Below are 14766 nucleotides of genomic sequence, written 5' to 3' on the forward strand. Positions count from 1 at the left end.
TTTAGTTGTTCGTTAGAACACTCTAGGACATTCTGTCATTGGGCTATACTTGGGCTACATCTGGGTGATATTTGTGCTACATTTGGGCTCTTTTGTCTTTGGTGGCCATCTTGGGAGACTTATTTGTTATGACGTTTCCTAATTTCCTCATTTACTACAGTCTCCTCAGTAGAAAATACTTTCAGTTTTTTACTTTGATTCCATCAAGAAGGCATTCAGATGTGTCACACATTTGCCATAAATTCAGAATGTTAGCACTCTATTTGCTCATTAGATCATTGTAGTAAAGCTACTGCTCACCAGGGAAGTTTGCTGCTGGTATTGAAAGTGCATGTTTCAGTCTGCATGTCAGAATTTTTTAATGAAATAGAAGAGGATTTGAGAAGTCACTCAAAATGTGCCCTAATTTTTCTTTCTGCAGCACTAATCATACTTTCTATGGCAAAATGAACCCCCTCATGTTGTTCCTTTTTAAATTAAATGTTTTAAGAGTTACCACTTTATTCCAATCAAGATGGCTTCAGGTGTGCAATACGTTTGTCATAGGTTGGACTGTTAGTGCGCTAGTTGTTCTTTAGAACACTCTGTGAAGCTGTAGTAGAACACAAAGGAATCCACTGACAGTCTCTGCCATTGTTGGATGTACATGTTTTACTGAGAATGTCAGACTTCATTCTCACATGACTGAGAAAGATAATGTGAATTTACAGAAAATATGCTCTCAGTTTAGCTTATAGATCACCTTCCAAACCTCTGTGGGAAAAGCATGAGAAAATAGTTTTCTCTCTAACATGATTCATGATATCACAGCAGAAGGCTTTTGCACATGGTAAAATCACCTCAGAACACACCACAATTCCTAAAATAAGTTTGGTACCATCAACAAATGATTTATAATGTAACTAAAGTCTTAAAACCTTCTATTAAATGCAATGCTTTTTAATGAGGTGCTATCATGTATATTGGTCCCAAGATGGCTGCCAACACTTCTTGGATGAAGTGCTGACAGCCAATCAGATCTCACGATGAGATGTGTGGTTAGGCTCCGCCCAGATATATATGTGATTTTGATTTTGATTTTCTCAGGAACTACTGAACGGATTTACACCATTTAAGCAAAAGGCACGACTCTGAACCAAGGTCTACCTTTCTGCCAAATTTGGTGTAATTCCATTCAGCAGTTCGGGGTATAGCTGTGGCTAAAGGTCCTATGGGAAATTGCATGGGGAAAACACGTTTTGGGAACCCCCTTTTTTCTCAGCCCCAGCTACACGAATCATCCCAAGACTTTCAGGATAGGAGCGGACCGGAGCTGGCCAAAAGTTTTGAAAGTTTCGTGAAGATTCGTCAACGGGCGCCAAAGTTATTCCAAATAGAATGTTGTGGATTTCCTATGGAAAATAGGTCCTAACTATAACTACCTACTGGCAACCGCCATTGGGGGGGCGGGGGGTGTGTGTGTGTGTATATTTTTAGAGACATCTAGCCGCAGATTCCTCTTCAAGCGAAAGACTAGATCTGGAAAATTTCTCAGTAGTACAACTGCTCATCGGTAGGGGGTGTTGAGCGACTCCATAGTGACATTGTCTCTCGAATGTGACGTCAACTGAGTTCATATAAGCCCTACCCCAATGCGCAGAAGTCAGAAGCTTTTTTTTTTACACGCTAGCAGCGTGGATCCGCACTGCAATTCCTCCAGCTGTTTTTGGCTTACTTGACTTCTTTTCGTTGACCAAGCAGCGTACCCTTTTCTACCCTTATTCAGTGTGCTCAGGGTTCAAGCCTCAGACGACAAATGTCCACCACAGCCGGTCACTCGGTTTGCATGTGGTGTCTGAGTGAGCACCATGACTTTGACAAGTACGACTCTTATCACCAGCTCCGATTGAAAGCACGTAGGGAACATTGCATGAAGCTCCTTGCTGCGCTGATGTCACAGCATTGAAGTCTTCTTGTCGTCGTCGATCCCCTATGGATTCCACAGACCAACAGTGCATCAGCACTAGGCGTCATTCCCACGGGCTTCACTCTCCTTCGACGTCCAGAGGTAAGTTTCGGCTTGGGCTGTCAAAGTCGAGGCGCCTCCTGTCTTTGTCGCCTTCTGCTTGTCCCCTCTCTTCTGTTTAAGTGTCAGGCATGAGTCTGCCCCGTGTCTCCCCACCTATCCTGCGGTTCTGGGCATCTTTGACCCAGATGAGGCAATATTCTCGATCTCGTCGTTCTATGTTTGGGTCATCACTTTCTTCTGGATGCCCTTGGGGCCCCACGGAGGTGCATGTGGTTGTGCCTGTGTCCCCGCCAGCGGGTTCTCCCTCTGCTTCTGGTTTCTGACACCATAGTGACGCCGGTGCCCAGCCCATCGAGGCTACCACATTCAGCTCCTGCTTCTGGTTTGCCAACTCCGATGTTGGCATAGGGCTCTTGTCTGCAGGTTCCAATGGTGATCAGTCAACGCCGATCGACGCTCCTTCTGATGTCGAGGCATTGCCTTCTTGCCGCCGACCGACTTCGGTGACGGTGTTGGAGGCAATGCCAATGGAGTCTCCAGTCTTGGACTCTTTTCCTCTACTCTGGAGCCCTTCCTCCAGTTTATCCTTCTGAGGACCATGGTTGTGAAGGTACTGAGAAAGGTGTGGTGTGCCTCCATCCCATTTTAGACATGTTTCCACCCTCTATGCAGTCTAGCTGGTTACTTGACCTGGGTGATGCAAGTGGCTTAGAATCTTTTCCAGCCTCTTGTCTCCTCCTGGTTTGGCTATGGAGGCAATTCCTCTATGGCGGACATGCTCAATCGAGTTCCTGTTGTATTGGAATTACAACGTCGTCCTTTGGAATTTTCAACAGACCCGGTACGTGGCATTTTACTTCCTAATCTGTCTAACGTGGAGTCTGTACTTCCTTATAGTGAATGTCTTGTTGATATCCTGGTGGGTGCTTGGGCTAAGTCTGAAACAGGGCTCTCTGTGGATTGCTTTATTTCTCATGTGCATCGCTGACCCCGGAGGATCAGTCCTGTCTTCTTAGACATCCATCTGTTCAGAGCTTTGTGATACACGCTGCTTTAGCCATCCAAAATATTAATTTTATCCCTCCTGTCCCCCTGGAAAGAGATGCCAGGAAACTTGACGCTTGTGGTAGGCGTATTTTCTCTTCTTCTAGCTCTGCCCTGCGGTCTCTGGACACTTCTTGTGTCCTCTCCCACGCCTTGTAGGTCTCAGTCGGACGCCTCTTGACTTACCTTCTCGAGGAAGCCCAGAATGCTCTTGTTCCATTGGTTCGAGATGGGCAACAAGCTGCTACACTTAGCATCTGCTGTGGTATGAACACCACCGATTCTGTTGGCTGGGCTATGGCCTCTTCCATAGCCCTGTGACGGCGTGCATTGTTGCATGCTTATAGATTTTCGGGAGGCTGTGTAAACTACTTTGATTGACATGCTTTTTGATGGCACCTCCCTTTTTGGTGCACATGCCAACTCAGCTTTATGCCGGTTCATAGATAGTCATGGTGTTGCAGATTCTTAACTCTGTTGTTGCACTAGGTTCTCGGGACAAATTGTCCCCTCTTGTTTCAGCTCTTATCAGCCGTCATAGGGCAGAGTACTTTTCTCCCTTCACCTTCTTGCTGTAGGTGCTTTTCTTCTAATTATTCTGTCAATGGCAAATTTAGTTTCCAGCCCTCTGGAACATAACTTACTTTGCAACCTTGTGGGGGCCTGTTCTTAAAGCTTCTTTTTGCTGCTTAATTTTTCCTACCCAAGTACTTAATCTGTCTAGAATTCTGTTAAGTTGTGCGGATGCACTTTAGCCTTCTTCCCTGTTTTTTGTGGACTTCATTTTGAATGCCTTAGGGGCAGCTTGTGAGCTACCTATACACTTGGTATCCTTTATATGGACTTCGACTTCATTTTGTCTCCTTTTGTCTTTGTGAGCGATAATCATACCACGGGCAGGCAAACTCTTGCCCTGGGTGCCATTTTCTTGTGCAGGCCCTTTTTCTACTTTATTGTGCCCCTGCTGCTAACCATCAGCAGTTTGGTGTTCTTTGTATCTGATTTTACCCTTTAGGCGTTCATACCTACCTAATTGGGTCACAGGCCTTACTGTTGCTTCTTGCTGGGGGGTTATGCATATCTGCCATCACACGCGTGGGTGGCTTTTGAGTCTGCTGTTCTTTTAATATTGTTCCCCTGGGACCCTCTCCCTTTGGTTGTTGGATCCATGTCTAGGTATCCTTCTGTCATAGGAGGCTAGGTTTCCCTTTCTTTTCCATATCTTCCTTCCTCCTCGTGGGTGGAGATACTGTTCTCTTCCTCACGGCTCTGTATGCCACTCCCGCCTTTCGTGGTGTCATTTTTTTATGTGGTGGACTACTTTCTCAGTGTTCCGTCCTTAATTTGGGAGAGGTGCCAATACCCCCCACCCCCTCCTTTTTGTTGAGTATTTCAAACATTTTTAATTGGGCATATCTTATCTTCTGTCCAACTGCGAATTTCTGCTGCTTATGCACTGTCGCACTGTTATCCGATGTTGGGGGCCTCTTCCCCTTCCTTGAGTTTCTTCCCCTTATACTCTGTACTCTCAGTTTTCGTCTAGGGCTTTAGATTGTTTATAACCTGTTTCTCAAGTTTCCATGGACCCTTGCTCAGGTTTCTCTCCTGTTTCTCAGGCTTCCATGGGTTGGACAATATGCGATTGTCTACTTCAACTTTGTGCCCTTAGTTTCCCCTGTTCCAACCTCCTGACCCCCTTCCTCAGTTGTTGGCATTGCTTCTTGGATGGGTACCCTTGTTTTCCTGCAGTGGCAATACTCTCCTCTTAGGTAGCATTTTGTACTGTCGTAACTTCTTCTTTACGACGATAGGATGTATCATCTCTGTCCTCCCTTGATTACCTCTGTTCTTGTAGGTACCTTCCGTTCCTCCACTTCTCGTCCTCCCACTCTCTGGCAGAGGAAGTGAGTTACCTTCGATGGAGTGCATATACTTTCGCTACCCTGTATGACTTGTGTGTCTACGGGAAGTTCTATGTTTTTTTCTACGCATATTTATTGTTATATACATTTATCTTTGGATGTAAATGTCTCTGCATATATATACCTGTCACTTGAATGGATCTCTTGTAGATGTCTTTTACTTCTGGCATTTATATGTGTGTGGTCGGTGCACATATGGTCGTCTAGCCGTCTATACGGTGTACGTCATTGCTTTTTACCTACACCCTTCTTAGTGACCTGATTCAGCCTTCTTGGTTGTATTTGTCGGTTTCCTTCCTTCTCCTCAGTTAACGTCTACGTTACATTTTTTCAAGGATGCCTTATATACCTTTAAGGTTATCAATGTCAATCCGGTTTTCTATACAGTTCTGGTTATTTCCTAGCGATGCCCTTCAGGATTCATTGTTCTGTTTCCCTTTTCTCCATCAATCTATTATTGGAGGTTTATGATTTTCAATTCTGTTTCTCAGGATTGTTTCCTCGACAATCGGTGTTTGCTTTTTATTCATTGTATGTGTTGCTGCGGCTGAGCACGCTGTGTATGCTCCTTCAATTGGTTTGAGCATGGACTCTTGTTCTTAGTCCCTTTCCATTCCTTGATCTTAGGCTGCATTCCCTTTGGGGTTGCTTCTGTACTCCTGCTTCCTGCTGGCTTTACATAGTCCTTCTTAGGGATTGGTCCTCTCGGTGAGCCTCTTGCTTCACCTGTCATTTTCGGATAGTCTGTCTATCTGTTGGGCCAGAGGCTTCTCCTGTTAGGGGATCTTTGGTGAGGTCAGTTCGCAGCCCTCCTCCAAGGATGGTATTGCTTGTGTATCTGATTCTAAGATAAGAAATCTGCAGCTTGATGTCTCTATCGGATGGACAAGTTACTTACCTTTGGTAGTGCCTTAACTGGTAGAGACAGGATGTAGTCGCAGATTCTTTATCGACCCACCCATCCTCCCAGCTCGGAGAACTGAGGGCCCTGTTGTCTTCAATATTCTCTTTTTACATACTTCTACAATTCTTTCAATCTGTACTTGTTGGTTCAAGATCTTTCCCTTTTTGGTACACTGTGTTAAGAGACTGTTTCTCTAAGAGGCTCCGCGTTGTTGTGGAAATAGTCACAAAACAAACTGATATCAGCGTGCTGGGGGGGGGGGGGTTATATGGACTCCGTTGACGTCTGATTCGGGAGACGACGATGCTACGAAGTCACTCGACGCCCTCTACCGACGTGCAGAGGTACTGCTGGGAAAATTTATGGATCTAGTTTGGCTCCAGGGGAGGATTCTCAGATCAGGAATCTGTGGCTAGATCCTCTGTCTACCAGATAAGGCATTACTGAAGGTAAGTAACTTGTCCATATATTCACTGTTTTGTTAGTGAATTTCTACCTTTAATTTTTTTTTTCCCTAACTATAGCATCCCTTTAACCTTTGTTTTTTTAAGTGAATTTCTAGGGTACCCTGTAACCTTTGAGAGTGAGTGTGAGTGAGTGCATGAGTGTCTCAATGGGTGTGTCAGTGGGTCTGGGAGTGGATGCATGAGTGTCTGAGTGGGTGTGAGAGTGCCATCACGAGTGTGAGTCTGTGTGTGTGCGTGAGTTTCTGAGTATGTCTGTGAGTGGGTGTGTGAGTCTCAGTGGGTGTGAGAGTCTATGACTGTCTGAGAGTCTATGACTGAGTAGGTCTGTGAGTGGGTGAGAGAGTACAAGTGGGTCTGTGTGTTTGAGTGAATCTGTGAGTGGGTGTATGTGTCTGAGTAGGTCTGTGAATGAGTTCATGAGTGTCTGAATGGATCTGTGAGTGGCTGTGACACTGTCTGAGTGGTTTTGTGAGTGGTTGCATGAGTGCCTGAGTGAGTCTGTGAGTGGGTGCATTAGTGTATGATTGGGTCTGTCTGTGTGTGAGTGTCTGAATGGGTCTGTGTGTGGGTGTATCAGTGTCTAGGTTTAACAGCTCCCACTTTCTGGGAGCAGAGTTAGTGTTTGCTCTCACTTGGCCGGAGCTTTAGCAGCTCTTGCCAAGAAAAAGCACACTGCTATCTCCCGAGGGGTGGCACCTCGTTAGATAGCTCAGGCCGGCACCGGGAGTTGGTGGTCCCCAGGCCATGCATGGCCCATGAGGGAGGACGCATGCCATGCCATTCTCAAATATGCATTTGGTACCCCGGGGAGGTTGTGGTCCCCGGGGCCCCCTTTAGTATTTATTTAGCTCCCGAAAGCTGGTGGTCCCTTGGGACATATGTAAGCCCAAGAATGAAGGGGGTCCATGCGGTCCCCCTCCTTTGCTTTAATCGAAGCCCCTGGGAAGTGGCGGTCCCCAGGGCTCTTAGAGCCCAATAGAGGGGGTCTTGTGGGCCCCCATCATAATTTCAGTAAAGCCCGGGGAGGCGTTGGTCCCCGGGGCTCATAAGAGCCTCAGGAGAGGAATCCGTGTGCCGTCCTCCTTTATTTTTTTCTAATGTATGTGCACGCCCCTGGGACCAAATGCACCAGGGGGCTGTTCAAAAAAAATAAGCACGGGAGGCCGCACTTTAAAAAAAAAAAAAAAAAAGAAAATGCTTTTTACTCTTGGCGGGGTCCCTCTCGGACCCCAGCCCCAAGGATTAAGAGGTCAAGCTATTCCTACCCTGTCCCCTTTTCTTTTTTTTTCTTTTTAAACCTTTATTTGGTACTCTGCTGAGTCCGAGTCCCAAGATGGCTGCCTGCCAGCACTTCCTGGTTGAAGTGTTGGCAGCCAATTAGATCTGTGCATTAGATTAGGAGGATTCACAGAGGGGTTGGTTCCCTATATATACAAATTTAGTTTTTCTTTAATAACTCTGAAACTACTGAACAGCTTTGCACCAAATAACAAAAAGCACTCTTTCTGGACCAAGAGCTAGTCTGCCAAATTTGGTGTAATTCCATCCAGCAGTTATGGCTGTAGTTGTGTTCAAAATCCCAAAATGAAAACATGAGAATCTCACTTGTTTGCCTAGTTTCTGCATGAAAAGTATGGGGGTGATCAGTCAAGCGGTGGTTGAGAAAAAGTGGGAGAGTCCTAAAACGAAAACTACCCATGCATTTTTCGTAGTTTTTTTTCTTTCTTTTTTTTTTTTTTAACAGAGCTACCGCAAAAACTGCTGAACAAAATGACACCAAATTTGGCATGAAGCTAGATCTAGGTCCGGAAAAAGTGCTTTCTGTGATTTGGTGTTTATCCGTTAAGTCGTTTTTGAGATATTGAGTCGTATAACTAGATAGTTGGGTTTGAGGGACTCCTGCAACCCAGTTTTAAAAAATAGAGCGTTCTGATTGGTCCGGGGAGGCTTTTTTGCCCTTGAGCCAATTTGATCACCAAGGAGAGTCGCTCCCACCGGAGCTAGCCGCTCCTTTTTGGCTGCCAGCAACATGAAGAAAAATGTTGCTGTCAGGCATTACAGGACGCAAGGGAGGTAACCAATTTTAAAAAAAAAGAGAAGAAATAAGGGGGCAGGGTAGGGATACACTAGCCCTTGAGTCAATAGAGATAACTATAACTGGTGAATTTCAGTGTTTTTGTAGTTTACAATGTCAGTGAAATTTTCATCACATAACATTACTTTAACCGTTGCTTTGTCAACGTGTGCACACACACACACATACACACACACTCACTCACACTCTCACTCTCTCCCTTCATCTCTCGCTCACTCTCTTTCTGATCAAAGTTGCTGCAGAGGGCACGTCAACTTCCCTGGAAAAAGGCATGACACACTTCAAGCAAAGTTTCGGACTTTGCTTGAAGCAGAGTCAGTGTGCTATAAACCAGATTGAAAACTCTTGCTGCACAGCGAATGTATGTGCTTGCAGATTCAATGGGCTGGGTAAGCGGAGGATAGCCTGGCATGGAGCCGCTTAAACCTACTGCAGATTTCAGAAAGGACGCCTCGCCTTTTCTCCTCTTGAGGTCGGAAGTTAGAGAACCTTTAAATTGGTCAATAATAATGTACAAGGCTTATAAAATGTTCAAGGACTTTATGTAGCTCTGCGCTACAATGATATTGTGCTCTGAAAGCAAGAATTAACAGGAAACATTGGCTGATCTAGGAATAGCTACATATTTTATTGTAAGGTTTGCCAGTGTGTGCTCCAGGGGTCTCCAACGAGTAGCTCGGGAGCTACTGGTAGCTCACCAGCACCCTCAATGTAGCGCTCAGAGGTATAGCCAAGAACCTTATTCAGAGAGTCTGTGCATATTAAAAAAGCAAATGCTGCCAATCTCAAGACTCTTAGAGTGACAGCGAAGCAAACTTATGACACGCCTCATTATAATCAGATACACACTCTGCCAGCCATTGGGGTCTGCAAAATCACCATTTGTCTCCAGTTTCAATCGAGCTAAGTGCCAAGGAGATTGAAATGTTGTAGGCCCTGTTCTATCAGTCACACACTGTGTGTGAAGAATGGGCCATTAAAGAAGAGTGACAGCAGTAGCCTGCGCAGTAACCAGTTGCTCACCCACGGAAGTGACAGAAGACAGGAGCCAGAGTGAACATTGTGTTACTTAGGTGCATGATCAGTCAAAGAGCAGAGAAGAACAGGGTATGGATACAGAGCTGAGACAAGAGCACCATCTGGGTGTACGAATGCATGTGTGCACATTTATGTGTGTCTGTGTGTGTGACATTGTGTCCATCCATAATAAATAGCATTGCTCCCTGAAAGCTTTTCGTGGTGTCAAGGACAACAGAAGTATAGCAACCCTCCATCATAACGGGTAAATCTCTGGCACAATTGTGTTTGTTCATAATAGTGTGCATGGCATAATAATGGTTATCCTTGACCATTTTGAGCATTCTTGGTCTAGCTGTGGCATTCTGGAAGCCATCATTGACCTATTAAGAGCATGACTGGCCATCCTGTACAATGGTGGCCTCCCCTCGCATAAAAATGACAATGCCTGATAGTTGAAAGATAATTCAAGCTGAGTTGGGGTGACATATTGATGAGGTTATGTCCTTTGTGCTGGTGGGCATTTGATAATTTGGCTGTTATTTCATTATTCAGGGAAAGGAATTTAATACTGAACATTTATCCTGGTGTTTCTTGTGGTAACCTCACCTGTATTGGTTGGGTGGTCACAGCAGATAATCTTGGTTAGATTCTGTCATATCTGGTCACTATTTTACAGTGATAACATTTGCTAGTATCTTGTGAGGACTTTCCTTGAGCAGAAGTAGCTCTCACTACAGAAAAGGAGACCCCTGGTGTAGTCTGTTACACTGCAGCTTTTCTTACGATCTCATTACAGCGCAAGCAGTTCATGTAGTTATGTTTTATAAACTGAACAGTAGCCACTGTTTGAGTAAATGGTTCAGACCTTTTGCTGTTCAGAAAGAATCATCTCATTGCCCACTGGCTGTTGATGACGTGTTCTCTCCAGTGTGATGGGCAAGAGAAAAACAAAAGATCTTTTCTTTGTCACAAAAAGCTGTTGAAAATTGTTTCATTGTGCTGCAAAGTTTGATTTCTGTTTGCCAATGAATTATTGACCCCTCTGCCTTCTGTGAAGGATGCTGTTTCATATGCATTAGTAAGAGGGCAAATATCATTTCAGAATGTCCTTTTCAATGACGTATTTTTTCTCTCTTGTAGGCTTTCCAAGCACTCCCAAACACGCTGGATGAAATAGATGCCTTACTGAATGAAGAGAAATCAAGAGCTTCCTGTTTCACTGGCCTCAATCCTTCAGTATGCTCTTTTTTCCCACCTCCCACACCATGTTTTGAGATTTTGGTTGTACTATGCTTGACAGCACGAACAATGTGCTGTAAATGCCAGATTCTGACTCTCATTAGAATTTTAAGTAGGTTCTCCAGAAGGCACAGTCTGTACTGTTGATGATAAGATTGTATAAACCTCATGTAAAAGTTTTATATTGGTGTTGTAGAACTTGAAGCTAAATACAGTTTACCAGTCCTTGTTAAAAACTGTTTGTTTATTTTTGTACCCTTTTATGAGTTGACGTTTGTGTATATGTTGTGTTGCCATTAGGTTGTTGATGAATATACAAAAAGAACACAGGAAATCTCTCAGCTGACAGAGGAATTAAATCAAAAGAAGACCGAGTTGGAAAACTATAGGCAGAATATTACCCAGGTAACGGACTATAATCAGTATCTAAGGTCGATTTTATTGCTGTTTGCACACCTTTGCAGAGACGTACTGTGAGAGAGAATAAATAATTAACTGTTGTGACCGATTCAAAACTGGCTTTTTGTTAGTGTCACAGTAGACCTATAGTCTGATTTCTGTGGTAAAATAGAATTCTGTACTATTGCAAGTTATTTTTCATCATCTCTTTCATTAGTAAAGTCCTTTGCATACATTAAATACACATATTTACGTTTTCAAAAAGTAGGCATTTTGAAGACTACACGAAAAACCATAGAAGGGATCAAGTCCTGCTTCGCTTTCATGTGCCTGTGCTTTGGCTTTGACTAACCCCATGACTGGGAGTGGGAAAAGCATTGTGACCCGGGACTGGGCCCATGACTTGAAATGGTAGCAACTGTTATTATGCTCTGCAATGTATTGTTTTGCCTCCGGATCTCAAAAAGCCTTTGGTTGGATTAGGGCACATTTGAGCCCTGCCTGGCGCCCAAGGCACACCTCGTCGGGGGACCGTGACCAACAGCTACTTGCAGCAGTCCTGGCACGGCTTAAAGCCTGTTTTTTTCAGAGAGGACATAGATCCCTAAGACACTGTTTTGCAAAATTTCAAATCATTTGGAAGACTGATAAAGATAAGAGTGAAGAAGGAGATGCTCGTTGAAGAGTGCAGAAAGAATGGAACAGGTGCTGGAATGGCACATATTTCATCAGTTCCTTTCTTTCCACACCTTTTGACACCGATTCATATCTCTACTTCCAACTTTGTTAGCTTTTTACAAACACCAAAATTGTATTTTTATATTTTCTTTCAGCAAATAGCCAAAGAACACGATGTCTAGGGTTGACTTGCAGTCATGTGAATACATTTTCCTGAAGCAATCCGAGAGTGGGAGGCAAGAGCTATACATCGTTGAACAAAAAATGCGAGGTAGGTTGCACTCCAATCAGTGTATCTGCTCCCTCTCCAAGTTACCTTCTTCTGCTACATCGAAGACTAAGTTGAGAAACACGTTGTGCCAGAAGCACAATAAGTACAAGTGGGACTTGTCCTTATGTTGCCATTGTTGCTCCGGGAAGAGGTCATGCGGTTGGCACTCCAAGGACTGGCTTTGCTGCCACTGCCCGAATCCGAGCCTTTCTGAAGGTGGTCTTGGCTACCTCCCATTGCCAGGGCTGTTGTCTACCCCCACAGTAGATAGAGCATGGAAATGTATCTACATCGGTTAGGTCATTTCTGTCTGGAGCACCTTTGGCTCCATGGAGTCACAGGGGCCAACAGTTGAATTTCCATCTGCGGATTCAGCCCTGATGATGACTGACCCCAGTTGTGCCTTGATCTGTCTCCTTGCATGTGACAGCCCAGCCTTCCACTCTGGTGCCTAAGGCCATGTAGCGCCAACCTCAAATCCAGCGGTGCCTGCCCTAGATCTGGTCCCGAAAGCCATCTCATCAACAAAGTTTGGCCTGCACCAGGCCTATGTCTCGTTATCAGATCACCAAGATGCACCCCCTAACTTGGAGGATCCTGAGCCTCATGCTCAACATCATTACTAGAAGAGGCTGAAAGCTTTGCTCAGATCAGATTCTAGGGCTTCAAAATGTCACACACTACGAAGACGTCCATGAGGAAAGGAATTGCTTACTTTCCCCTCTTCCCTCCCCTCACTATACTGATACTGCCCTTTACCTAGGTCTGCTGAATTCCAGTGGACTTCATGTTCCCCATTGAGGACAGGGCCTCCTTCGCAGCAGTACCCCGCAGAGTAGCAAAGAATCTAGACTTAAAGATATCCGCAATAGGAACTAAGGCAAACGTTTTAACACAGCCGTGGTCTGTGACCTCTGGGGCCTTGCTGCCCTTCAACAAGGCACTGTTGGAATCTTTGATGGTGACCTGGTCTAAGCAATGTTCAGCCCCACTTGTAAGTTGCCCTGCAGCTAAGTGTCAAAGGCCCACCCCTGTTGAGCCAGCTTTTCTGACCCAGCGTCTTATTCCACAGAGCTTGGTTGATCTAGTTCAGGCATCTACTTGTATGATGAGTCTAAATGCATTAACCGCTGCACCTAAAGACAGGGTGTCAAAAGACATCAGCAAAGGAATCTTTTCGTCAGCTGCTTGCCCTACAGCCTGTGAAAAGTGTTTGCCTACTAGGACGATAAACACATGCCCTATGGGAAATGGCCAGGAAGATCTTGCCATCTAACCCTAATGAATTTCGAAATATCTTTGCTCAGACGGTCCAAAACAGACAAGAACTATGTCTTGAGGCCTAACTAGACACAACAGTTTGTGTCTGACATACTACGGACGCCAGTGTAATGATCTGAGGCCATGTATCACAGGATTCTCTGGGGATGTGCAGGCAACCTTCATAGACATGCCAGGGCTCCAGGCTTTTTGGTGAAAAGGCCGATTCTGCTTTTAGACCACTTCATGAACCGCCATGCTACAGAATGCTCTTTGTGTCTCAACTCTCAGGCTCACCTGTTTCACCAGCAGTGCCAGAAGCTCCTATTATACTTGCAAGATCACCCCTAACACCAGAGACAGCCCTCACAACCTGTACAGCAGCCAAAACAGTCTTTCTGCAGCTTAAGAGGACACAGTGGTGGCAAAGGCTGTGCACATTACCAAGAACAGCCATCTTCCTCATCACACAATGTAACTGCAGCCAAGCCTCTGGTTTCTATTCCTACGGTAATGCTCAGCCAGTAGGGCCAAGAATTTGTTTTTTCCTGCCTGTCTAGCATACCATTACATTGGATCTGTGGATGTTGCCAATTGTTCAGAGTGTTTACGCCACACCATGCACATCATAGCCTCCACAGATCCTACCTCTTTTCATTCAAACGTCAGTGGATCATGCTCACATCATTCTACATGAATTTCAGTCACTTTTAGCATAAGGAGCCTTAGAGCGAATTCCCTTCATAGGGGCCGTCCTTAATGCAGTTTTGTTCAAGGCTTTTCCACCACTGCAGAATGTCTGGGTCATTCAGGCTATGATACCGATGTTTTTGACACAATATTGGGTTCCAGATCAGGCAGTTTTGAGGCTTCTTGGGCTTGACCTCATGCATTCTACTGGTCCCATGTGGCTGCTGGCATGTTCAAGCAGCGCAGTGGAATCTCCAGCACCTGTGGGCTCAAAACTGGGATCGTCTTCTGACCGCATCCCCATATTGATGGAGAGCGCCCCGGACTTTCAGTGATGGCAGGCGGACACTCTCATGGTCTGTGGCTGGCTGTTTCTCTACCCCACCCAGAGCTCACAGTGGGGATAGATGCATTGTCTCTGGTTTGGAAAGGCCTTTTGGAAGAAGTGGCGATCAGGACCCTTTGATCTCCAATGGTGCGGAAGCTCCATATAAAACTCCTAAAGCTCTGCCCCGTTCAGTTGGCTCTGAAGACCTTTTTTTAAGGGGAGGCCCATTCCGGTCTTGGTAGACCAAATAACCACCATGTGTTCTTGCAACAAGCAGGGCAGTATGGGGTCGTTGACCCTGTGTAATGAGGGACTACACATTTGGACCTTCAGAAGATCTCCTTAGTAGCCAACCATTTGGGGAAGGGTGGGGGGGGTTAATGAATGCCAGAGCAGATAAGCTAGACCGACTTCAGCTGGTGTCCCATGAATGGCATCTTT

General features: G+C 45.2%; 1 protein-coding gene across 1 annotated transcript in view; it reads left to right on the top strand.

Annotated features, from left to right (window-relative positions):
• Positions 1 to 14766, top strand: part of SMC5 (structural maintenance of chromosomes 5) — a 680994-nt gene that overhangs the window by 448204 nt on the left and 218024 nt on the right. Inside the window, exons 19-20 of the mRNA XM_085633014.1 lie at positions 10601 to 10696; positions 11000 to 11104. Coding sequence (XP_085489140.1) covers positions 10601 to 10696; positions 11000 to 11104 — 201 coding nt within the window. The remainder of the gene's footprint in view (positions 1 to 10600; positions 10697 to 10999; positions 11105 to 14766) is intronic.

Source organism: Triturus cristatus, chromosome 2_1 (assembly GCF_964204655.1).
Source record: "Triturus cristatus chromosome 2_1, aTriCri1.1, whole genome shotgun sequence".
In the NCBI taxonomy this organism is placed as follows: Eukaryota; Metazoa; Chordata; class Amphibia; order Caudata; family Salamandridae; genus Triturus; species Triturus cristatus.